Source organism: Bubalus kerabau, chromosome 10, assembly GCF_029407905.1.
Source record: "Bubalus kerabau isolate K-KA32 ecotype Philippines breed swamp buffalo chromosome 10, PCC_UOA_SB_1v2, whole genome shotgun sequence".
NCBI classification, from domain to species: Eukaryota; Metazoa; Chordata; class Mammalia; order Artiodactyla; family Bovidae; genus Bubalus; species Bubalus kerabau.
The window spans coordinates 76,030,418-76,056,859 of NC_073633.1; the positions used below are offsets into that span (position 1 = coordinate 76,030,418).

The window sequence follows — 26,442 nt, forward strand, 5'->3', positions numbered from 1 at the left end:
TTGACATTTAACCTTTAAAATGAATGGCAAGATTTGCAGGTGCACTTGTTCCACAAGGTAGCTAATGAATGATGTATATAATTTTCAACGTAGATCTAAGCCTGGAGAGATTTGACAAATATAGTTTCTGCTGAAAAACAATGAATGTTCCTAGACATCTGTGCAGGCTCTAGTTCTTAGGTTTTGTTGTAGGAGAAAAGATTGTAAGAGATGATTCAACTGAGAGTTGTGGTCATCTACACATTTTTGGAGATAGATTATACTAACTCCTAACTGGCTTAGTTTTCCTGGAGTCAGGGTAAGTTGAAATACGTAGTTTACAATAGTAGGTGAGTTAGCTAAGGGACTAAATGTAGGTGAAAGAAGGATGAATCAGATCTTAATACAAATTGCCTGAATAGTTGTGCAAATTGTAAGTTGGATAAGATTTATTTAAAACAAACATAGCCCAACAGTTCACTGAAGTGCCTTCCTCAACCTATATCCAGAAACAGCATTTTTGCTTTTGGAAGATATGGTAAAATAGTAGCTTGGACTGGTGCCCAGACTGCTCCAAGATAAAGTAAAAGGAGAGTGTGTGTCTTGGACTGGAGCCATTTCCCTAGAAGATGCAAACCCAAGGCAGAGTCTTAGAAGAATCCTTTCTTATTATAATAGGGTCCCCTTCACATATGCTTTAGCAACCCTTGATTTCCAGGGGAAATGTGGATTCTAAACTCTTCACCCTGAATAAAGTTGCTGCTCTAGGGCATGCACGCTATGTGACTTCTTAGATTTTCATGACTGCTTTCTTTCTGTCTTGGTTGCTACTGCACCCTCACCTGCTTGCCCTGTCATTTTAGACTTGAATGAAATGTTACAGATGGGAGATCTGGAATCCTGAGGGAGACTCCTGAAGGGCTGGATTATGCAACCAAGAAGTGAATGGGGGTAAGCTTCCCCTGGGGGTGAGCCTTAAATAGAGAGAAATGGAGTTGAAAGAGGGGCTGGAAAGATAAATTCTGATTCCATTCCATCTTCTAAGAACTGCTCTGGGGAACAGTTACTCCTTACAGCCCTTCTGGAGAAATCCCATGTGCCGTGTGAACATGGCTGCCAAGGGACCTGCTGGATCTCTTCCTGGGTCATAGCTGTGGGAGAGGGGGGTGGCGAACTGCATTATACTGCAGTGCTTTGTTCCTTGAAACTCATTTTCTTCTTTCCCTTACTGTCCTGGGCTTCCATCTCCCAAAGAAAGTGTTAGCACTTTCAATGTGTTACGAGGCTCTGCCTTCTAGGATATCATGGCTTTAGATACTAGGCTGATCATTAAACATTTTACCAGCTCATTAACAGATTTGCCTAATCAATATGTGACATTATCCTTCCTAAGGTCAGACTGAAAACTGATTTAAGTCTTTTTAATATTCATAGTTTCAATTTGTGCAGTAACAGTCAATACCAGCCCTTCTCAACCGTAGTTCAACAGAATTAACCCTTAATTCCTAAGGCACCTATAGTATGTAATGAATTAATTTCTCTTCTATGCATCTAGAGTGTACCATCCTTGGAAGTAAGCAGTTACTTAAATCACTTCCTGCAGGAATTAATTCTCTTGAAGAATCCTGGTTGTGAAGGGCTGATCTTCACATTCTCAGGTATTTTCCTGAAATGGCTTTTATTCATGTTGTTACTAGACAAGATAAAAATGTATTCAATTCATTTATGTTTTTCAATTTTAGTCCTGTTGACAACTAACAAAGGAAGTGAATTACTTGATTCATATTTATTTAATAAATACTTAAATATCTCCTAACAGCCAGGTTCTAGGAAAGCAAGGAAGAGCAAGGCTTGTTCTCTGTTTCCCAGAGCTTAGTTTACTGGGAATATAATATAGATAAATATCACACTGTGTGCATAACAGAAATACATAGAACGTGACTTGAGAACAGAGGAGCTTAGATAATATTCTCTTTTCACATTGTATTTTGCTCTACTTTTGTACCATTCATAGCATTTATAACTTGTTGTGTCCTAGGGAACATAACTAAAATAAGCCATCTGTAAGAAAACTATGATGAAATCTTCTTAACCATTTATATGACATTATTTTTTTTTTCTGGGTACTCAAAAAAAAAAAAAGCTGAGTTCTACACGGTATCAAAAGGAAAAGAGGCTGAAATGTACCAAATCATCCAGTCTGGAGTCTAACAGCTAGGTTACTCACAATGAAATTTTTAGTGCAGTATGTTATTTTTTTCTGATACTTCTCATTAAACAAAGGTAGACTATCAAAAGTTCTCTGCATTGTTTTTCAGAGCCTGACTTTCAAAATAAAGTGATTATGCCAGTCACAAACACTGGGAGATCAGAAGTTTGGTGCCAAAATTGAGAGTGTCTGTCATTTGTATCTTTGGCCAAAGAAGTGGGTCTTCAAAATTTTTTGCTAAGATCCATTTAAAATCTGCTTGCATAGTCATATCTGTACAAATTACTTTGCTGGTTCTAAGGTAGAAGAAATTTATCACTGAAATTTGCAATTTTAGAAAATACTTGAAAGCATTTAAAATTATATAAATAGCTCTGGCCAAACAACTTGAGGAGAGGTGGTCCAGTGTGTGGCTTTGAGCTATGTTAATTTATATGCCTCTAAGGAAGGGTGGAGTTCATTGCAAAAACAGTGCTGTTCAAGAAAAATAAAGACTCATGTCTGATGTATAATTTTTCAGATAACAGAATTATAAATCTCTGGCATTTATAAATTAAAGTTGTACTGCAAAGGTAAGGAGGATGAATATTCTTATTTTGAGTAATGATGAAAATTAAGAGAAGAAAATAGGGACAGGCTTTTTGGTACTGAAATACAATTTCATTCTCAGATCTTAACAAAATTAAGATTCTCTCATGGGACAGTCAGTGTGGGAACTGACTGTAGGTAATAAGGCATACCTGGCCCTGGGGATGGGTAGTGGGGAATGTATCAAAAGTCTTTTTGAAATCTGGCAGAAGTCCTATTTTTTTTTTTTAATGCCCTAGAAGGAAGGATAGGAATTGCAACACATTAGTCACAATAAATAGACCTTGTCCCTAAACACCCACGAACTTCCCTCCTTATTTTTCATTGTGCCCATTGTTGAGCTTCATCTCTGTCCGTGAATGCAAATGTTTCACATTCTGGACCTAACTGGGGGCCACAGTTGGAAAGATCATCTATCCTAATCAAATCCTTATTAAACATACAAATCTTCTTAGTAGTCACTTTTTTCTTAGACAAATATAGGAGAGGATCCATTGTTCACTTCTAGAAACAATTCCATGAGAAAGATAAGTAACAGAAAATCATTTCAGTGGTGATTTTCTGGAATTTTGGAATTATCCCAAATTTTGCTGATTGGCTTCCCTGGTGGCTCAGACAGCAAAGAATCTGCCTGCAATGCGGGAGACAGGGAAGATCTCCTGGAGAAGAAGATGGCTATCTACTCCAGTATTCTTGCCTGGAGAAGCCATGGACAGCGGAATCTGATGGGCTACAGCTCATGGGGTCACGAAGAGTCAGACACAACTAAGTGACTAAGTATGCATTTAATATCAAGGAAAAATGAGTTCTGGATTCTCCTTCCACCAAATGAAGTCTTCTTGTTTATCAATCTCTCGTCCGATTTTGGACACAGGGACACAGAGAGTACATACATACAGGCAGTTTTTGTTTGACTGTTCTCTTCTCAGTAGCAACTCATTCTCCAGCCAGCAATCCAGGAGAAAGTCATTTGGAGTTATCCGGGTGAAAAAGTCAGAGCTTTTTCTGTGAGGAATCAAAGCTTCTGTTCTTCGGGCTGCATGGTTAGCCTCTCTAGTTAGTCTTCCCCTTAAATCAATGAAAAAGTTCACAGAATGAAATGCTTAGTGCTCTCTTGGTCATGAGCCAGGGATAGCTGTGCCTGCAAGCAAAACAAATTCTCAACAAGAATTTGTAAACAAGGATCAACTGACTAATGCCTGGTACAAAATGATGTCTGACATCTGTATTTCTGGTGGAAATTTGTGCAAAGGAGCAAAATTATTTTTTTTCTTCTTGTTAACACTCTTTTCCCTTAGATGACTGTTGTGTTCCCTGGATGGGTATCATTAATTTGGAATTTGGGTCTGAAATGGTGTTAGGCTGCTTTTGCCAAATAATTCTTTTCCCCTTGTTAGTTTTATCCTCTTTTGTTTGTTCCTGTTTGAGACCTTTTAGAAACTTTATTTTTGTTCAGAAAGAGACATGATACCACAAAGACCTACTAATTGTTTTCTTTAACATGTGGCTTATTATCCCTGAAAAGCCTTACAGCACCTCTAGGTCCCCATGGGAAGTTAAGAACAAATGGCAGGAGACCAGGCACTCAGGAAGAAAACTTTTGGCTAAGCAATATTGACTCATTGATGTTTAATAATAATACTACCAATTGCCTTTTAATGAACATATACCATGCAATAGGCACTGTCAAAATGCTTTAAAAAACAATTTAAATTATATCAAGCCCTTAGTATGTACCAGGTACTATTATGGTACCAGAACTGGTAGCTCAAAACAATAGAAATTATTCTCTCATAGTTTTGGAGGTTAGTAGTCTGCAACAAGGAGTCAGCAGGCCCACCTTCTTTCTGAGGACTCTACGATCGAATCTATTCCATGGCTTTCTTTTAGTTTCTGGTGTTCCTAGTATTCCTTGCAGCTCCTTGACTCCAATCTCTGCTTCAATTGTCACAGGGCCATCTCCCCTCGGTGTGTCTCTTTCTTCCTAGGGTGTTCTCCTCTCTGCACATGTCTCTGCCCCTCTAAGCAGAACATTAATCATATAGGATTAACCCTGGTGGCTAAGATTGTGAAAAACCTTCCTGTAATGCAGGAGACCTGAGTTTGATCCCTGGCTTGGGAAGATCCCCTGCAAAAGGGAATGGCAACCCACTCCAGTAATCTTGCCTGGAGAATCCCAAGGAGAGAAGAGCTTGGCGGGCCACAGTCCATGGGGTCTCAAAGAATCAGACACAAATTAGCTACTAATACATTTACTTTCATTAATATATAGGAGGAATCTCTAATGACAACCTAATGTTGTTGTTGTTCAGTCACTAAGTCGTGTCTGACTCTTTGTGACCCCTTGGACTGCAGCATGCCAAGCTTCCCTATTCCTCACTATTTCCCAGAGTTTGCTCAAATTTATGTTCATTGAGTTGGTAATGCCATCCAACCATCTCATCCTTTGCCATTCCCTTCTCCTTCTGCCCTCAAACCTTCCTAGCATCAGGATCTTTTCCACAGAATCTACTCTTCACATCAGTTGGCCAAAATATTGGAGCTTCAGCATCAGTCCTTCCAATGAATATTCAGAGTTGATTTCCTTTAGGATTGACTGGTTTGCAGTGCAAGGGACTCTCAAGAGTCTTCTCTAGCACCAGAGTTTGAAAGCATCAATTCTTCAGCACTCAGCCTTCTGTATGGTCCAACTCTCACATCCATACATGACTACTGGAAAAGCTGTAGCTTTGATTATCCAGACGTTTGTCTGCAAAGTGTTTTCTATGCTTTTTAATACACTGTCTAGGTTTGTCACAGTTTTCCTTCCAAGGGGCAAGCCTCTTTTAATTTCAGCTTGGTTCTCAGATGGGCTGACTCAAAAAGAGAGTGCAAGGGAAAAATGGACCTCAGCTTCTCTACAGTGCATATAGAGGTCCTCTTGAAAGGTAGTGCTGAAAGAATATGTCCCAGTGGGAAGAACTTGCCTGGAATAGAGCAGTCATGGTGGTAAGGATGGAGGCTATGCATGGGCTCCAAACTGGGGACTCATGCTTAGTAGACCTAGCTACTGCCTCAGCATATGCCCAACTGCCAGAAACAGACACTGTCTCTTGAAGAAATCAAGCAGTCTCTTGGTAGCAAGTTGACTACACTGGACCCTTTTCACTCTGAAGGCATAGGATTTAAATAAATAAACAAATATCCATATTTAAACCAGGTTCAAGTTTATCTTATGTGCCTTCAGGGATTCAGCTAGCACATGCTCTTGAGATTTCTTTGAGATACTTGAAGCAACACATGGCCAAGCAGGAGTAAGAACATGGAAAGTGTCTCCTTCTTGACTTGCATATGTGCCCTCAGGATTTGTTGTTCTCCCAAGTGGATACAATTATCTGTCTGATACTTTTAATCTTGGGTTGAGATGTTTATAAAGAAATATCATGGACCAAAAGTTGTGTTTAAATTAACAATCAAACTCTGGGGTTAGGAAGGATGGTGTGATGTGGAAGGCATGCAGAGTCCCCTGAATGTGAGCACTGCTAATTGGTCTACTTGTTACCTTAAGCCTTGATCAACTCTTGAGCTTACATCCCTATATTAAAAAGATTCTTGAGATCCAGAATAGGACAATGGAAATGATTAAAAATAGAGAAATGAGGTTAAAAAAAGAAAAGTTAAAGTTAGAGCTGTTTTAGCATGCCCATCTTTACCTGTAGAAGCTAACTGTAGATGGTAGGAGAGAGGAGGGGCTTTACATAATTTAAGAATTATAGCTTAGGCTGTGCTGAATGAGAGTGATTATAGATACTGGCAGTCATTGTTCAACTAAAGGTGAAAATGAAGAAGGAAGGGCAGAAAGACCTCTTTCAGAAGAAAGAGATCTTCCAAAATTTGTACTCTTCTCCATGGCAAAGCTGCAGGAGCAAATAGGGAACTGTGGGAAAGGTGGATTCCAGGAGGAAACTCGGGACTGGAGAAAACAGGACACAGCAGAGTCTGAGCTGTGAAGCCAGTCTCTTGGGACTCTCCGTATTCAGTTTTCTGAACAGGGATCCTGATCTTTAAACTCAAAAGTCTGGACGTGAACTAGCAAAGGAGTGTGAAATAAAGGCTTGAGCATGAGGTCAGGGAAGATGTGGTATATGAAATATGGTTTCCTAGGGAGAACTTCAATTTGTTGGTTTTTGTGACTTAAAAATAGACAAAAAAGCTACTGGTCTTTTTTTAAAAAGTGATCAGGATCATTCATAATTTGTTTTAAATTAGACTTTCCAGCCTTTACCACTCCATGCCATTGTCTTCTGATGATAATGACCTACGCATCATCTGCCCACTGTTTTCCCCTCATCATGCAGAGTCACTCCCTCTGTCAGGAGTACCTTTCTCTCCCAGTCCTTGTGGATGCCATCTCCTCACCTTTCAGAGAACCAGATGAACTATTTTTTTTTCCCATGCAGTGCTCCATGTTTTCCACACCCAGAGAGTTGGCTGATCCTCCTTTGTATCTACCTCTGTTATATCTTTGATAGTATGGCATTAGCTTGATTTGTTGTATCTCTGTTCCTTCACTAGATTGTGAGTTCATGAGGCCAGGGACTGTCTTATTTTCATTCTGGGTCAAATATTTGGCATATAGCAAGTGACACAATAAGTGCTTCTTGAAAGTACATTTAGAATTGAGTAACTCTGAAGGAGGCTTACCAGGTGTCCTTCAACTTAAATCACCAAATAAGAAAAGCATTTTTACAAGCATAGTAGAAGCATGAGTTTGCACAGGGAAGATGTTTATTAAGAATGTGTAAAATAAATATTATGTAACAGTACAGAAAATATCTTCCTGGGAATCTAAGACCAAGATAAAGAAACCTATTTATCTCTGCTAACAGAGATATAGTCTGGCATTCATTTTCTTTTCTGTGATTCTGTGATTTAGGATCACAAACTCCACACAGTGAACAACTGATAAACTAGACCGGAATATAGTTAATGAGAAGAAGCATTTTCTTTATCTTGCCTTCTTTCCATCGTGTTACTCAGTTAACTATTTCCAAGATCAAGTGTTGGTCATAGTCAAGGAAAATGGACAAAAATGGGTTGTATGTTTTGATGGGGGAATTCTTTAGTTTTTTTAAATCCCATATATATGGTTAAGCAATAATATTTGTGTTAGCTCATTTATGTCAAGATTTTCATAGAATCAAATCTTGGTCATTTAGACTACTAAGTTAAACTACTATATAAGTGAAATACTGTAGAATATGAAAGCAAATTCAGTCATCACTTTTTGAGCATCATGAAAGGAAACAAAATACAACAAAATATTAATGGAGAAATCCAGTTATCATGTTTTAATAAATATATTAAATATATTATATATTAAATAAGTATATTATACTTGCTTTTAAAGAGCCTAAATCTTTTTACATGTAAATAACCACTATAAAAAGTACTTAAAAATGTAGTGCTCACAGGAGGATTAATGTGTTCTCCTTTAATTTTAGTAATATATTTATTTGTATACACTATGTATTAACTTTAACAGCTTCTTTTGTCCTAGATGTTCAAGATATCAACTTCAGCTCAATTCTTGTCTAGTTATTAAGAACATCAACAAAAAAAGAAGGCTAACTGAATGGATTTTTAATAGCGCTTGTGTTTATTCTGACTCAACCGTGTGCAGTTCCTCCACTATTGACTCGTATCAAGGAAACAGCGAGTGTGTTGAATTATTTGGAACGTTCAGAGAAGAATTTGACCAGCAGGCTGTCATACAATGTAAACAGCATGAGGGCCTGTTGGCTTCATGGAGGGGATATCTGGTTTCTCAACAGGTTCTGGAGGTGGAGAACAGAAGGAGCTGAAGGGCTTTGGCCTGCCGTGCAAGCAGATAATGGCACTTCAGCTGCTTCTCTACAAAGGCAGGAGGTCTGACTTAGCAATTTGGTGAGAGAGTTCTCATTTCTTAATATCTATATCATTAGTTGACAGATGGCTCTCTGTCTGAAATCTTATTTTGAGAAGCTACCTCCTGCTAGATAATCCCCTTAAACTGTAAATCACTAGTGGAATGAATTTCAATTCCTTAAGTTCTGGATGAATATACTAAAAGTTATCCCCTGCTGCAATTTGCGGAGCACATTGTTGTAATATTTATTGGGCATTTACTATGTCTCAAACCGTTTGCTAGGAACTAGGTTATGACAGAAATTAAGAAAGACACTGTCCTTATCTTTCAATGACAGTCAATAAATTAGGTTGTGGGTACAAATACTCTACTTTTCAAGAAGATTGTGACTGAAGTTCTGTCCTTGTTCTTCATCTTTTTAGGTGAAAAAAGAGGCATTTTATAGGTTGTAAGAACTTTTTTTTCCTATAAAAATTGTAGTCACTTTTTTCTCTATCAGAAGTGTAGTCAACCTCCCTCGTTAGCTGTTTCAGACTATAGCTTCTCAACTTGGGAATAGTCACAAGGGAGGTCAGAGAGAACTTCCCTTGGAGTTTTGAAGGCCAGTTGTTACAGATGTGTCTAATAAACCACAGCCACGACTTAGCAGCAGCAGCAGCAGCAGCTTCTCAGTCCAGCCTCTTGGCCTTTACTGCTAATGATGGGAGGATCTCTTTTATGTTGTTTTTTGCCACTTGTCAATGATATTGGGAATAGGAAGTTCTGCCTAAAAATTCAATCTGGCTCAAGATAGATGAGCATGGCATGGGCAGAGCATCCCAGAGGTGTCCTGGGGTTCCTTGAGATACTATGTAATAGATGAGGTATGTGCTAAACCCTGCTTCCTCTCCCCTTTGGAAAGCCAGATCTAGGGCCTGGGGCAGCCTCTTACCATAAACGGCCCCAGTCCATTTATCCTATGGTACCATATGAGCTTATCATATCATGAGTTTATTATATACCATGATCAAAGTTGGGAAGGACTGTCTTAGGTTATGACTCAGGGGCAAGGAATTCTGCTGTTAGGAAAGGCTTCAGGACATGTGCCAACGTCCAGCCTAGTCAGGCTCCCAGGAGTTGTTAGGAATAGGGAGATGATGAAAAGGGAAACTAAAATCACTGTGCATAAGAACATAAAGTAATCTTTCTGTTGTGGGCAGGCAACAGCTTGGCAGATTGTTTGTTTGAAGAAAATATTTTTCTTTATTCATATTGATTTGGACTGTACTGCTTTGGAGAATTATTTTTGTTCTTTGGATGTGTATGTCTGCATCATGCATGTTTTGTCTGGAAGTTATGTATACATTCTAAAAGACAAAAGGAAGAATCTGGAGACCTGTTACCTTCAGATCACTCTGTAGAGAGATCTCCATGGGGGACTGTATTTAAAATACCAAATCCCAATCTGGATTATTAGCCAAAGCACATTTTTGATAAATAATCCCAGGATTGGAAAGGTATTGCCAGGAACTGTGGAGGCCCACAAATGTCCTTGGTGGGGTATCAGATTAGTACTAGAGAGGAAACAGAGATTCACTCTGGGAAGGATTGAAGAAGTAGTTCTCTCTCCAAGGGGTAAGGGAAAGATGGGCTTTAATACAGGGGATTGAAATGTGGAAATGGGTTATATCCTGAGGAGAGTCCCTAAGAAGGGTTTACCTTGGTAAATTTCCTTAAACACTGAACAGTGCTGCTTAACATAAGTGTTACTTTTATTCCTGCATTGCAGTATCCTCTATCTGGCCCCATACTCACAGTAGTCTAATGCATCCATACCACCTGGTGTGTTAGGTAAGGAACTAAGGAAAGGTTCTTGTCCTGACCCTCTCTCTCCAGGCCAGCCTGGTGGAGGCAGTCTCATGTCAAATATGGTTCTCCTTATTCCCAGCCCGCAGGGGTTCCCAGGAGCGGCACAAATGGAGGCCCAAGGTAGCCTGGAAATCAATGAAAGAAAGTAATGAATAGACGGGGATATGAATCAAATCTCCCTTCTCCCTCGGTGTATTATAGGAAGGTCAGTCTAGAAAGAGGGAGGGGGTGACAGGAGGTAGATAGCAGCTTGCTTACTCAAGCTTTGTGCACACACATCTTTCCAGGGCCCTTTCTGAAGGATACCAGCTATCTTCATGTCCTGAGTTGATGTTGTATGTGAGTGTGAGGCAGGAGGTGTCAGCCTTTCTCAGCCAGATATATGGAATGCTGAGAACACTTAAAATAGAAAATTTTATATCCTGCCATTATATTTCAGGAAAAAGTAATGTGATGGTTAGTTTTACCAATTGGCTAGGCTATGGTGTCCAGTTGTTTGGTCAAACATAACTCTGGATGTTCATAGAGGGATGAAATACCCTCTGTGAGGGTATTTTTTATGATATGGTGAACATTTATGATGAGTTGACTTTGAGTAAAACGTTATTCTCCATAATGTGGGTAGGTCTCATCTAATCAATTGATTTTGCTCTAAGACTACACCATAGACACCGTACAAATCCCCTGCCTGCCAGACTGCCCTGCAGATTTCATACCCAAGCCTGAAATGTCAACACTTAGCTGAATTTCCAGCCTGCTGTCCTGTCTGTCTTACAGAAAGACTTGAGACTTTCCAGCTCTCACAATTTCCTGAGCCAGTTTCTTAAATCCACCCCCCCTCAATCTTTCTCTGTATATGCATGCATGCTCAGATGCTCAGTTGTGTCTGACTCTTTGCTTCCCCATGGACTGTAGCCCACCAGTCTTCTCTGTCAATGGGATCTTCCTGGAAAGACTACTGGAGTGGGTTACCATTTCCTCCTCTAGGGGATTTTCACAACCCAGGGATGAAACCAGTGTCTGCTGTGTCTCCTGAATTGGCAGGCAGATTCTTTACCTGAGCCACCTGGGAAGACCCTCTCTGTATAGAGGTATACTCTATCTATCTCTCTCTCTATATATCTATCCATCCCTGTAACTATGTATATCTATATCAGTGCCTTTAACTAGAGCTCTATCTATCTTTCCGTCTATTTATCCTATTGATTCTGTTTCTCTGGAGAACCCTGACTAAACCAGGAAATCTAAAAGGGAATGAAATCGTAGTGTGTTGCAATGGAAATAACTCAACATCCTAATAGATTCAGTATATTTTGCTGAATTCCACCTAGAATTTGTAAGAACATGCTGCCAAAACCTTTTGTCTGCTTAAGAAAGCATATAGAACTCTGTCCTCCGTCCAGGGCTTCTGGTTAAACATCTCCTGAAAGCATTGTCTACTTGTCTCCATCTCCTAGATGCCTATTCATGGGCTAGAAAAAGGCAGTGCTCAGACCCTTATGTCATCCCGTGTTGTCTTTGTCCCATTAGCAGCCGCGTGTGGCGGTCTGTGGTGAGTAATTGGATGATCGCTCAGGGAAGTGCACGTGCTAATGGTGCGTGGCAGCTTTACAAACACTGTCTGTTTGAGTTAGACCTGAATTGTCCTCTGATTTAAAGATTCTTCTGTGACAATCAGAGCCTTGGGGATGATGTTGGCCAGAAAGAATGTGCATGGCCATCACTGAGCCAATTTTATAATTCATCTTTTAATAATCTGTAACTGAAGAGCTGAGTGAAATTCATCAAACCCTGCCTTGTTTCTCACTGGGGAGCTTTCTGTGTCTTGTTACAGAGCCAAAGCTGTACGCAGCTGTTGGAGCTGTCACTGGTATTCTGGTTCACCCAAATATTGATAATAATTACTTTGGCTCCACATGGAAAGCATTTATTCCAATATCTGTAATGGAAAGACTGTTATTATTGATATTACAGCTTTACAGTGAGTCTATCAGAATGTGGATATGACATTCATAAACTATATTTGGTAAAAGCTGTATGTTTCTCCTACTTTGTACACAGGACCCTGGGCTGTATTGTTGATCATCTGTTCTTCATAAATATAAGGAGAAGTTCTTACCAGATAATAATAAATAAACCTGTAGAAATGTCCAAATGGTGGCAGGCTACAGCCATCCTCAATGTCCCACAACAGCCTGTTAGGATAAGCAAAATCAAATAGCCAAGGCTTTGAGTCTGAGGGGGGTAAGTAGCATCATGAATTTTCCTCACCCTGTCATTATTCCTCTCTTGGCTTTCCTGGGTTACAGTCACAAGCTGGTCACATCACATTTATGCACCTTTGTGTAGAGAGCTTTGGAGTGGAGCCTGGGACCGGTCCAACTGGGAATGACCAGCTTATCATCACAGGAATGAAAAGCTGCTTTGACCCTTGTCAGCCACATCCCCGGGAAGCCGTGTGCTTGCCCAAACCCACGGCTTTATGTTTCCTTCTTACATGTTCCCTTTTCTGTTCTCCTTGCCTTTCTTACTTGCTTGCCCTGGGAGGTCTTCTGTCTCTTGTATCAAACTCTTTGTTCTTCATGATGTGGGACATGTTAGTTGCTCTGATCAAGATGATTTTCTTTTGACATTAGTGTCTGACCACCTCTAAGAGAATGACTAGGTTCCAAGCCTTGACTAGGTGGGCTCTGAGTAGCAAGGAACTCAGGAGCAACTTAGCCACATGCTTAACAGATGGGGTGACTTGATGACCACCTTTTTCCAGAGGACTAAGGAGATCTTAATGAGAAAGCTCTTGGGGTAGGTAGGATTTTATGTCAAAGACTTAGTTGTAAGAGAGCAGGAGGGAGACTGAGTCCAGCTCTGGAGCTAGAATGAGTCTCGAATCACAGCCCAACTTCTGTAGCACTTCTGGGCTTAGAGGAGAGAGACTGCTGCTGCTGCTGCTAAGTCGCTTCAGTCATGTCTGACTCTGTGCGACCCCATAGTTGGCAACTCACCAGGCTCCTCTGTCCCTGGGATTCTCCAGGCAAGAATTCTGGAGTGGGTTGCCATTTCCTTCTCCAATACATGCATGCATACTAAGTCACTTCAGTCATGTCTGACTCTGTCTGACCCCATAGAGGGCAGCCCACTAGGCTTCTCTGTCCACAGGATTCTCTAGGTAAGAATACTGGAGTGGGTTTCTATTTCCTTCTCTGAGGAGAGAGACAGCTGTAAGTAAAAACCATGCCATGACAGTCTGTGACACATTGGAGCTCAGTGATCTATGGCACAGGGACCAATATAACAGAGTATAACACAAAGGAAGGTAGCCTCTAGTCCTCCACAGGAGGGCTGCTGGGCCTGGGGCAGCTGTGAGCAGTAGCAGTCCCCAGGCTGCCTGGTGTGCCAGGCAGGCAGCGTGGGTGCTATAGGAACCAGCACACATGAGCTCCTAGAAATACATGGGTGGGGAGCAGTCCTCAGGCAGCTGGAGGTTTCTTATTAGCACACAGGACTGGAGTCAGCAAAACTGGAAGATGCATGCTAATGTGTTGGACCATAGTTGGACCATAGTTGTCCAACAGTATGGTGATCTCTGTGGGGGGAGTCTGAGTTCATTAGACTGTTCTTGAGTGACTGGACAATATACCTTGGGCCTTCCCTTCACTTGTGTTAGGTGTTCCATCTTGGGTGGTCAAATCCTTATGCCATGTATCCTGAGTCCTTTGCCAGAAAGGCTGAGCTAAATTCCTTAAGAGAGGCTTCTGGATTTCCTAAGTGAACCCTGCATCTTGATCTTGGCTAAAAGCAAGAATAAGAATAATTTCTGTCTTAAAATTTTATAAATAAATTTATAAAATTTAATAAAAATTTCTGTCTAAAATTTGACCAGATTTCCAATAGCCTATTGACTAATAAAGACATTTGTTTCCAAGAAAGAGCTTTTGTGACTTAAGTGTATTTACTGCAAAGAAAAACTGGAGAAAGTTTAGGGGATGCATTGAATAATAGCTTTAAGACAGAAAAACACTGGGTAAAAAAGAAAGTGATGAAAAGAGTGTTGTGCTTGGCCAAGTCAGCCATTTAATGACAAACCTCCTCTTGTTTAAACTGGGAACTGTCTATTTTGGCTGATTAAAGTAGTCTCTAAGAATATTCTTAATTTCTGAAGGCTTTGTTATAAGAAAGCCAAAATAATCAGAGTTTATTGATCCATTTCAGAGCACTTCTGTTTTCCGATGGACTGCCTTGAGGTTCAGAAAGATGCATGGTGTAATTTCATAGGAATCCCTTATAATGCAGTATGGAATTATGCTCACATGCTCTGAAGTGTTTCTAAACAGCTCTGGCCACATCTTGGATATTCATTGTCTGAGAATGTATAATTTATGAAATTGTAATGAGATGGTAGAATTTTGCTGTAAAGGATTCTCAGGGAGTTGATCTACATTCGCTTGTAGTGTCAGTTCTTTTCTAGGATAGCTGCTGCTGTACCTGCCCCTCCAAAACCACCATTTTCAGAGCTTTTAAAGTGGGAGCTCTTCCAACTTGGGTGGTGGTCTGTCATACTGTGAAGACGTTGTTGACCCATGGAACTTTTTCCTGTTCTTTGATCTCATGAGGTTGGGGTCTGCCTTCTGTTCTATTTTTGTTCTCAGCTGGCTGTCAGTTCCTTGCTAAATTTCCAAGTGATTATTAAGGGCTTAGCTTAAGGCGGGGGGTACTGACCTACCCCTCAAAAATACTAGGTGAGGAACTCCCCTGGAAGTCCAGTGGTTAAGAGTCCATGTTCCCAATGCAGGGGGTGTGGGTTTGACTCATGCATGCTGCGTGGTGCGACCTAGAAAAAAGGAAGTTAGGTGAAATTTGGTGCATCTCTAGTAGGTGAGCATATTTCTGAAATTTTAAATCATAGTCTTTAAGAATCTTTTTTAAAAAAACTTAAAAACCAAGGACTTAAGGAACTGTCTTTATTGACGTATCTTGGGAACTCTAGGCAATATGACTGATATTTGAGAGGGCCTGGGAATATTGAACAGCACCCCCTTTTTCGAGGTTAGCAGTTAATTCAGGTCCATGATGCCCTCATGGACCCAGGTTTCCTCTAGTTTTCTGCATTTTCATGCTCTGTATGTGGCCTTCCTCCTTGTGATGTAAATCATTATGCCACCTATAGCATCATGTCTGGGTTCTGATAGTGGCTTGACAGCAATCCAGTCCTTTAACCAGTTTTCAGTTTTTCTGTCACCCTGTGAGGTTGGGCAAGCTGTGGTGTCTTTATCTGCTATTGACCAGCTTTCGAACAACAACCTTTAAATTCCACTATTCACAAGACTGGCTTCGCTTGTGTGTTCTTCCAGGAGCTAACAATTTTTTCTCAGTCCTTTATATGAATCAGTGTTTTGGCCTTCTTGACTCATGTTTTGCTTCTAGGTGTACTTGAGCTGTTCCAATCCAGAGAAGTCGGATTGATACAAATGAATATATGATAAATTGAATACTGTTTTAAGATTTAAGAGTAGCAAATTTGTAAAGATTTTTTTTTTTGGCAAAGCCTTTGTATGATAAAAAACAAACAGATAATTCATTTACTTGGGGAACCCAAGTTTTTCATGTATTAACCCCACCTTAAAATGGGGAGATCTTCTATAGTACAGTCTGCTCTGAACCAGAACTTTTATCTGGAAAGTCATTTGGGGCATCAGATTTACTGCCCTCTCCCATGCTGCTGCTTCTTCTGAATACAATCATCTTTTTCTACTTGGACATTGATTAAAGAACTCAGAGGAGCATGACCATAGATGTGATCTGTGAAGAATATATAGCCTGTTCAAAAAGGGAACTCTTGGAAAATTAGAATTACTAGATTTTATTTTTTTGATGGAAAACATAAAAATGCCTGTAATTGGAAAAAATAGGTTCCTGGTGGCAATGTAATTTTAATATTTCATGTATCTTTATGGAAGGCATGAAAATTTGAAAATAAAAGTATCATAATCTTCAGTATTTTCCTTAATTTTGAAGTCAATTTTTAAAAAAATAGACATTTGCATTTCTGGATTACATTTGTATATATAAATCTTTACAGTTTCCTGTTCCATTTTTCTTTTGTTACTATGGTTCATCCCAGAGAGCATTTGAAGGCACCCACCTTCAGATGGACTGACTGAGGCAAGGATGGGGTCAGGATAGGGAGGAGAGTGAGGAGCTGGGATGCACAGCCCATCCTATGCTGGAGGTCATGGCTAGAAGGTGGATGGGGGATGGAGAGTGGGAGGAACCTCAAGGTAGTAAGTACCCCAGGGAGGGGGACCATTGTGCTAAGAAAATTGGGAAAGGCTTAGAAGAGCCAAATTAAAGAAAATAAAAAGGGGCAAAAAGATGAGAGATTACTGTGAAGTATAAAGGAAAGAAGGAGTGGATGTTATAGGGCAGAGGGTGGGGATGGAGAGTCAGAGAGAGCTTCCAGGAACTTCCCTCATGGTCCAGTGGCTAAGACTCTGTCCTTCCAATGCAGGGAGCCTGGGTTCGATCCCTGGCCAGGGAACTAGATCCCATATGCTGCAACTAAGTTTTCTTGTGCCGCAACTAAAAGATTCCACATGCCACAACTAAGACCGGGTGCATTCAAATAAAGTAAATAGTAAATTTTTTTTAAAAAAAAAGAGCCCCCACTTACTCTGCCATGGTCACTTCTAGTTCATCATCAGAGCAGGTGGGGTGAGATATAGTGGGGCACAGAAATAGACTTAGGGTGAGAAAGAAACACAGAGAATGAGTGAAGGATGTATAACGTATATGAAAACAAATGTCAGGTGTGAAGTGATGAGCTGGCCCTCTGTGGCATTAAGAGTAGCAAGTGATCAATAGAAGACTGAAAAGAGAGGGTTGGCTTCAAAGGGCAAGGAAGTAGTTTTCTAGAGTGTTCTGCTTTCTTTTTTCTCTCTCTTTCTTCTACTAGGAACAGGGATGAGAGGGCTATGAGGAGACCCTCCTGCAGGGGACAGGTGAGGCTGATGTAGGACAGCCCTGCTGGTGGCAGAGACAGTCTCCCAGAGAGATCCTGTGGGGACCAAAAGATTATAACCCTACTATTCCTGCCTTTGTGACATCGGACAAGTGGTCTAACTTCTCTGAGCCTTAACTTTTTCATCTGTAAAACAGAGATGAGAATGTCTACCTCCTGGGGTTACTTCCATAAATGAGATATTGTGCAATATGCTTGAGTTGGCCCATGAGTGTTTGGAGTCAGTTATTGCTCTGTTGGGATACCCAGGATAGCCATTGAGGGGCACATGGCTCCTTGGGGACTGGAGAGGCCTGGTCCCAGTTACCTGGTATCTGAAGGCGATAGAACTTGAGAATGTCACTTATCTCCAAGTGCCCTGCATTGTACTGATGCTCCTGCCCACCCTTCATAGTAAGCACCTTGGAGTGAGCCGTGTGTCACTCACACTTGGCTAACCTGCTTACTTACTTTACAATCCAAGTGTGTGCAAAGTCATACAAAGTCTGTTGACTTCTAACTCCTAATTTTGACAGTAATACATACAGTTGGCTCTCTGTATCTACAGGATTTGCATCATGGATTCAATCAACCATGGATCAAAAATATTTTTAAAATAATTCCAAAAATTCCAAAAAGCAAAACTTGAATTTGCTGCATACTGGCAACTGTTGACATAGCATTTACATTGTATTAAGTATGATAGGTAAACTAGAGATAATTTAAAGTATATAGAAGAATGTATGTAGGTTTTATGGAAATACTGCACCATTTTATATAAGGAATGGAGCATCTACAAATTTTTCTATCTGTGGAGATTTTAGAACCACTTCCCCACAGATGAAGAAGGATGACTATACTTTCTCTGAAATATTCTCCTTGATATTTTATACCTTCTTGCTATGGAATCAATGATAAATAATGGTAAAATAAATAGTAATGGGATTGATATTTTGAGGCCCAGAAAATTTAAATACTACCTTTCAAATTCTCTAAGGCTGGCTTGACTATGTTTTCTTTTTTTGGGGGGGGGACTTCTGGAGGCATTCCCATCATATCCCTATAGTAATTATTCGTTTTTACTTTAACTTGTCTGCGATGAAGTTCTGTTGCTTAAAACTAAGGAACCTAAAACAATGAGTAGCTAGACATAATACCTCTGGACCGCAGTTTTCTCATCTGCAAAATGAGCAGTGTAAGCTAATCTATAAGATGCCTTTGATTTCTGTAATTTTAAGTGTGTGTGTGTGTGTGTGTGTGTGTGTGAATGTAGGAAGTGACAGCAGGGTCTGGGCCATCATGAGATTCTATCTGCTGCCAAATAAATGCTGAATGAACCACAAATGATAAATGGAATTAGAAACTGTAAATTTTGGACATTAAACACTCAGAGGAGGTTGCCAACTTGATATATGACATGGTTACATAAGCATTAGAAATACAGCTTTTAATAACTTTCATCAAGTCACTTTTGAACTTTGGGTGTTGGTGAGGCTAAGTGTGAATGTAGCAAAGAAGGGTTTCTAGAGTGTCATTTCAGGAAAATAAGGAAAAACAATAGAAAATTGGTAGGTATGATGTTCCAAAATGAGGCAGTTTCAGTACCATCTGATTGTCCTTGACCCCTGATCTGGGACAGCTCTTTTCAAATAATTTCTGAGAAATGAGTGGTGCCCTGTCTTGGAAGTGGGAGGGATGGGTGCACTGCAGCTGTCCCTTCAGAAGAGAACAAGCAGGTGCAATATGGCATTCTGGCCTCTTGATGATGATTTATGAGCTTTGGGCTTCAATTACCATGTGCTTGATGGAGATTTAATTTGTTATTGTTTTAGGAATGTAGTTCCAAATATTTGAAAAATAAAACTCAGCTCTACCTTAGTAATGGTTTATTTTTAACGGATCTTAGTGCTAATCACTTTTGATGGGTGACTTCTGTTACCTTATATCTGGGCTGAAAAAGCTGTTGCTGTCTCCGTTTTTTAACTGGAGTTAACTTTCATCCATTCTAAACTCAAGTTTGTTCCTTACCATACACATTAAAAAGCCATTAATTTACCAGTTATGCAAGGATGGACACAATAAAGGATAGAAATTGTATGGACCTAACAGAAGCAGAAGATATTAAGAAGAGGTGGGAAGAATATTCAGAAGAACTTTAGAAAAAAGATCTTCATGACCCAGATAACAACAATGATGTGATCACTCACCTAGAGCCAGACATCCTGGAATGTGAAGTCAAGTGGGCCTTAGGAAGCATCTCTATGCTGGTGGAAGTGATGGAATTCCAATTGAGCTATTTCAAATCCTAAAAGATGATGCTGTTAAAATGCTGCACTCAATATGCCAGCAAATTTGGAAAATTCAGCAGTGGCCACAGGACTGGAAAAGGTCAGTTTTCATTCCAATCCCAAAGAAAGGCAATGCCAAAGAATGTTCAAACTACTGCACAATTGCACTCATCTCACACGCTAGCAAAGTAATGCTCAAAATTCTCCAAGCCAGGCTTCAACAACACATGAACCGTGAACTTCCAGATGTTCAAGCTGGATTTAGAAAAGGCAGAGGAACCAGAGATCAAATTGCCAACATCCGCTGGATCATCAAAAAAGCAAGAGAGTTCCAGAAAAACATCTACTTCTGCTTTATTGGCTACACCAAAGCCTTTGTGTGGGTCACAACAAACTGTGGTAAATTCTGAAAGAGATGGGAATACCAGACTACCTGATCTGCCTCCTGAGCAATCTGTATGCAGATCAAGAAGCAACAGTTAGAACTGGACATGGAACAACAGACTGGTTCCAAATCAGGAAAGGAGTACGTCAAGGCTGTATATTGTCACTCTGCTTATTTAACTTATATGCAGAGTACATCATGAGTAATGCTGGGTTGGATGAAGCACAAGCTGGAATCAAGATTGCCAGGAGAAATATCAATAACCTCAGATATGCAGATTATACCGCCCTTATGGCAGAAAGTGAAGAAGAACTAAAGAGCCTCTCGATGGAAGTGAAAGAGGAGAATGAAAAAGTTGGTTTAAAGCTCAACATTCAGAAAATGAAGATCATGGCATCTGGTCCCATCACTTCATAGCAAATAGATGGGGAAACGATGGAAACAGTGAGAAACTTTATATTTTGGGGCTCCAAAATCACTGCAGATGGTGACTGCAGCCACGGAATTAAAAGATGCTTGCTCCTTGGAAGAAAAGTTATGACCAACCTAGACAGCATATTAAAAAGCAGAGACATTACTCTGCCAACAAAGGTCTGTCTAGTCAAAGCTATGGTTTTTCCAGTAGTCATGTATGGATGTGAGAGTTGGACTATAAAGAAAGCTGAGCACTGAAGAATTGATGCTTTTGAACTGCAGTGTTCAAGACTCTTGAGAATCCCCTGGACTGCAAAGAGATCCAACAGTTTCAGCTTCAGCTGAAGCTGAAACTCCAATACTTTGGCCTCCTGATGCGAAGAACTGACTCATTTGAAAAGACCCTGATGCTGGGAAAGATTGGAGGTGGGAGGAGAAAGGGATGACAGAGGATGAGATGGTTGGATGGCATCACCAACTTGATGGATATGAGTTTGAGTAAGCTCTGGGAGTTGGTGATGGACAGAGGAGCCTGGCACGCTGCAGTCCATGGGTTCGCAGAGTTGGACACGACTGAGCAACTGAATTGAACTGAACTGCACTCATTTACCAATAAGCTCTACTTGAGTTCAACCTATAGGGTATCACTGTCTGACTTATATGGGTAATACTCTCTTAACCCCCACACTGTCTTGTTAGTGGCCAAGAGCCCAGATTCTGCTGTTGGACTCAGTTCAGTTCAGTTCAGTCGCTCAGTCATGTCCGACTCTTTGCGACCCCATGAACTGCAGCGTGCCAGGCCTCCCTGTCCAGCACCATCTCCTGGAGTTCATTCAAGCGCACGTCCATCAAGTCGGTGATGCCATCCAGCCAACTCATCCTTTGTCGTCCCCTTTTCCTCCTGCCCCCAATCCCTCCCAGCATCAGAGTCTTTTCCAATGAGTCAACTCTTCGCATCAGGTGGCCAAAGTACTGGAGTTTCAGCTTTAGCATCATTCCTTCCAAAGAACACCCAGGACTGATCTCCCTTAGAATGGACTGGTTGGATCTCCTTGCAGTTCAAGGGACTCTCAAGAGTCTTCTCCAACACCACACTTCAAAAGCTGTTGGACTACCTGGGTTCAAATCCTAGCTCTGCCATTTATTTATTTTAGTATCTCTGTACCTCAGGTTCCTCATTTATAATATGAGGATAATAATGTTGATTGAATGTGTAACTATATGCCAAGCCCTTAGAACAGTACCTGGTACCTGGCAAATGCTATGCAAGGGTTTATTATGACTATTCTTAATTGGAGACAGTGACTTCTCCATGCAGAGAATGGGCTTAAAACTCAAGTTTCCCCCTCACCCAACCTCACCCAAGCAAAATATTGCCTTGAGACACAGTAAGGTAAAATTTGTTTGATGCTTTTCCAAGAATGACTCCTGATGGCAAGGACTGGGAAATTTAATGATGAAAGGAGATTTCTGAAAAAGAACCATAGACCGTCTCTATCTCACAATCTTCCACTTCTAAGGAAGGAGCTGCAGGGCAGGTTGAGCGATCTCCTGCTGCCATCCCTAGGGAGCCATGTAAGCCGGGGTTCCCCATGGAGACTCCCAGTAGGACTGTGACACTATGTTCCTTCCACAACAATGGTGCAATTGTAGAGGGGGTTGAAATAAGCCATCCTCTGACTTTTCACAGTGTGTCGGTAGAGAACAGAGTTTAAGAGAAGGAAATTACCCATCATTTTTCATTATCGTGGGTATCACTCACCCACTACAAAGAACACAATTGAGGCAGTTGTGAGGATGCAGAGCATCAGGCCCCAAACCAGCTGGCAGATCAGAAGGGGTGTTTTCTGGCTCAGCGAAGCTGACGTTAAGTAAATTGTTAGTGCTGACTCCTGCAGTGATGAGTAGAGCTTTTGGCAATAGGAACTCAGGGTGGGGAAATGAAGCTTGATATATAGGTTTCAGAATCATAAAGAGATTTCTCAAAGTGACTTTTTCTTTTCTAACAAGGATGACTTGAGAAGTTTGTATTTACATTGTCTTGTTGCATCTTGGGGCAACAGTTCTCCACGGGTCTCACATTTCTGTATGTCTTGTGAGCAGACATGCTGGTTGTCCTTTGTTCTGGACAGCCTTTCCAAGACTGTTGGTGATAAACCTGAAAGACAGTGCTTCCCACTGGAGCAAAGTGCAGGCTTGCTTCTTGTCCAGTATAATAATGATTGTGTCTGCCTCAGGAGAAAAGGGCAGGCACTCTCTCTACCTGTTATAAAAGATCCCTTCAGCTTAGGATTCCTCTCATGTAATTCAGTGTACTGTGTGCGGGTGTTGTCAGCCCCTCTTCACATGGCCTTAGAATTGGGAATCGGGGCTTGAGGAGCTGGCACGAATGCATGCTAGTTCTCTGGCGACTGCTCTTGCTGTGAGTCATTAGTTGTCCTTCATCTCTGATCCAGGAGTCCTGTGTCTTCCACCCACAGCCATGAAACTGTAGTCGGCTAACTTGTTAGCTCACAAGTAGAGTAAAATCTCCAATCCTTTATAATTTTTGACATGTATTCTTTCTGGCTTGTTGAGGTTGTGGAGCACATCTTAGAATGTCAACCATTCAAGCAACTGAATGTGATCCTCAATGGCGCACATTAACTGTGTGAGTCAATAATCTCTTTTTCCTGCCAGTTTTCTGGTCTTTGGGGGGAGCTTTTTAGTCTTGTTTAAAAGTTGGATATCTTTGCTAGGATTAAAATTTATTACTATAATTTGTACATTATCATGACTTTCTTGAAAAAAATCTATTTCCCCTCCCCAAGATCCACCCTGGCTTTACCCTTCTAACCTATCTAGTAAAGAATCCAAACTTTCTGAGAGTCTCTTCCTGGAATACAGTTATGTATTTGCTTAGTTCCATAAATAGTAATTGAATGAGGCTTTGTACATCCGATCCAAAGTTTGTCTTAATCCGAATCTCATATGCTTCTGCTATATCATTCTACTTTTACATAATAAGAAGAGCAACCACAAATATTTATTGAAGAGTTACTCTGGCCAGGCACTGAAATAAGGGCTTCACATATATTCTCTTCCTTAATCTTTATAATAACTCCATGAGGTAGATTCTTTTATCATCACTTGAACACAGATGGAAAAAAAGAAGGCTTAGAAAGTTAATGTGTATAATATAACAGCTAGTAAATGGTGAAAACACAGTGGGAACCCAAGTCTGTCTTCTTCACCACCAGAACACACTGCCTCTCAGGGAGGTGCTGCCTAATTGGTCTCCAAATAACATAGTAAATAAATGAGGTTTTATTGGAATAAATTATGCCACCCACAAAATATTCATCTTAGGTTTTAAAGGTGACCTAAAGTTGATTGCAATGAAGTGAAGATTACATGGTCTTGATTCTCTATTGCAAAGAATCAAGAAGAATTGGTAATGCTCCCTGTTACATTTTTCAGATTTTTTTATTCTGGAATTTGATAATGTTTTAAAATCAGTCTGGAAGTGTTTGTCCTCACCAGTGATCAATTCTGAATAACTTACTCATCTCGGCTTGGTCAAATTTGGACTATCTTGCTTATATAGTGATGATAATGTAGTACACATAATTTAACCATAATATAACCAGGAATCTGTTTTCTATTCATTTATACCAGTGCCAGGTATTAATGACTATCAGATGGTCCACCAGCTAAGAATTATTTTTGTGTCTTTGTTTGGTTACTAGCACAAGCTTTATCTTGCACGGTATTCATTTCCTTTGTTAGATTTCTTAAGTTCTGTTCAGTAACTGATGCATCATTTGAGTTTTTTTTGTATGTCATAATATTTATGAGCCATTATTCCAGATAAAAAGAAAGAAAGCCTTATTGAGGCACTTGAGATACTTCATGGTATTAAAGCCACAGCAGAGTCAAAAAACAGAAAACAATAAAGTAGGTCAAGTGTGGGTCAAAGCTCAGCTCCTCCATTTACCATTGGAGTAATTTTGATAAGTTTATAAATCTTTAGAAGCCTCGGGGTTTTTTTGTTGTTAAGTGTAATAATATTGACTAACACATGGCGTTTTTGCAAAGATTAGAAATAATGTACTTAAGGTAAATGAACAAACTAGTTACTCAAGAAGTGATCATTGTTGTTTTTAAGGCAATTATTGTTATTATTAATGTGTATCATTGCTAGGTGGCTAATATGTGCAAGATATTGTTCAAAACACTGTACATGGATTTTAATTCATTTTTTCTTAATAACCCAGTGAGAAAGGTAATTATTGTTTCCCCAGATCACACAATACGTGTCAGTACTGGAATGTGAATTCATTTCCTTTTGACTCCATAGTCTATACTCCTGATAACTACAATAATAAGAAAATTTCATCTGTAATAAAATAGCCCAGTTACTGATATTTAACAAAACACCAAGGAATGTAATGCAATTATGGTGTTGTATATGAAAATACGTGGACCCATCTACTCACTCTGTGTAAACCATATCTCTAATGTAAAAACTTCTCACCACCCACCTCTTAGATTACCTTGTACATGTTTACGAATGTAAATGAATTACAAGTTTAGTTAACTCATGTGATATTAAAATATTAGATTCTACTGTAAAGAGTGAGTTTGAGTGTATCCCAGTGTATGAGGAGAACGCTGTCAAGGGCTGCACTGGCCTTTCGTATATCAGTGGCAGTAGTAATGTGGTGGGGTGTATGTTTCTGTCCAGTGTATCTCTGTAGATACATTTAGATATGCAGCTGTAGAGTCTCACTAAATAATAATCATTAAATATTTCCTTTCTTTCCCAAGCAAATATGAATATTTCTCTCACTTTTTACCTTCATGAAACTTCAATTAAGATTCTCTGGGTACAAAAAAAAAATAGATATTTCATATCAAACATTTAATTCATACAATTTCAAGCTTTAAAAATGAATATATTTGGCCACAGGTCTTTGTTAATTTGAATTTGGGGCTTCAGGATCCCTCCCCACCATCTGAGGTGCCTGGCTTCCTCTGTGGCATAGTGACACTGTATTTCTATGGCAACTGTCTTAGCATTTTACAAGACTCACAAGAACCCATTCCTACATGTTAAAAGCACCAAACAACTGACATTTAATATTAATCCCATTATTACCTCCACTGTTTCCCCTCTATTCAAACATTTTCCTTTGATTAGTGCTTTACTAATTTCTGAAAATGTAATATTTTCTTGTTTCATTTTGTTTCCTTTGCTTAGAATGTCCTCTCTTTTCTTTTCTCCTATTGCAATTGCATCTACCTTTCCAGGGAGAGCCACAAAGTCAATTTTTCTGGAGACTAATCCCAGTATTAATCAAGCTGGAAGGTTTTCCTGCCTGTATAACATTAAAGTTTTCCTGATAATAAGGAATAAGGCATGTTACCTAAATATCTTCAGGTTGGTGAATCATTTGTGCATTTTGATTCTCCAGAAAGAAATTGTTACCTGCACAGCTTGATTACTGTATGGTGCCCAAGAGAGTCCTTCACAATCAATAGCAGGTATCTGATTTAGGTTTCTTGAAAGAATAAATAAACAAGTGATTTGTTTGAAAACATAAGAGACAGACATTGTCTGGTACGGCAGGAAAACGACAAAAGACTGGGCTGGAGACACAGCCCAGATGACATGGGAAAATAATTTAACCTTTCTGAATTCAGTTTCTTCATCTGTGAAAACATAAGTGATCCTGCTTCTGTCCTTGCCCTGTCTACTTATGGGATTGTTGTGAGAACCAAACAAAGAAATGTGTGCACACCGAAGTACACCATACATGCTGACCTAAGTGATTAGATGCCTGGACAGCTGGACAGCCCACCTGACAC

The 26,442-nt window shown here is 40.0% G+C and overlaps 1 protein-coding gene across 46 annotated transcripts in view; it reads left to right on the plus strand.

Annotated features, from left to right (window-relative positions):
• LOC129621605 (potassium channel subfamily K member 5-like) overlaps window positions 1–26,442 on the plus strand; it is a 382,936-nt gene that overhangs the window by 156,314 nt on the left and 200,180 nt on the right. For 17 of the 46 annotated variants that reach the window (XR_008699505.1, XR_008699518.1, XR_008699506.1 and 14 more), the window contains 2 exons: window positions 843–930; window positions 1,535–1,637. The exons of 3 other annotated variants lie outside the window; for them this stretch is intronic. Coding sequence is in view for 6 of the 43 variants with exons in the window: in XM_055538217.1 (XP_055394192.1) it covers window positions 925–930; window positions 1,535–1,637 (109 nt within the window). In the remaining 37 variants the exon portion in view is untranslated. Of the gene's footprint in view, window positions 1–842; window positions 931–1,534; window positions 1,638–2,297; window positions 2,772–8,300; window positions 8,579–12,572; window positions 12,756–12,820; window positions 16,506–17,460; window positions 17,733–26,442 lie in introns of those variants that run through there. 26 more of the 46 variants (XR_008699544.1, XR_008699541.1, XR_008699543.1 and 23 more) reach the window with 12 other exon arrangements.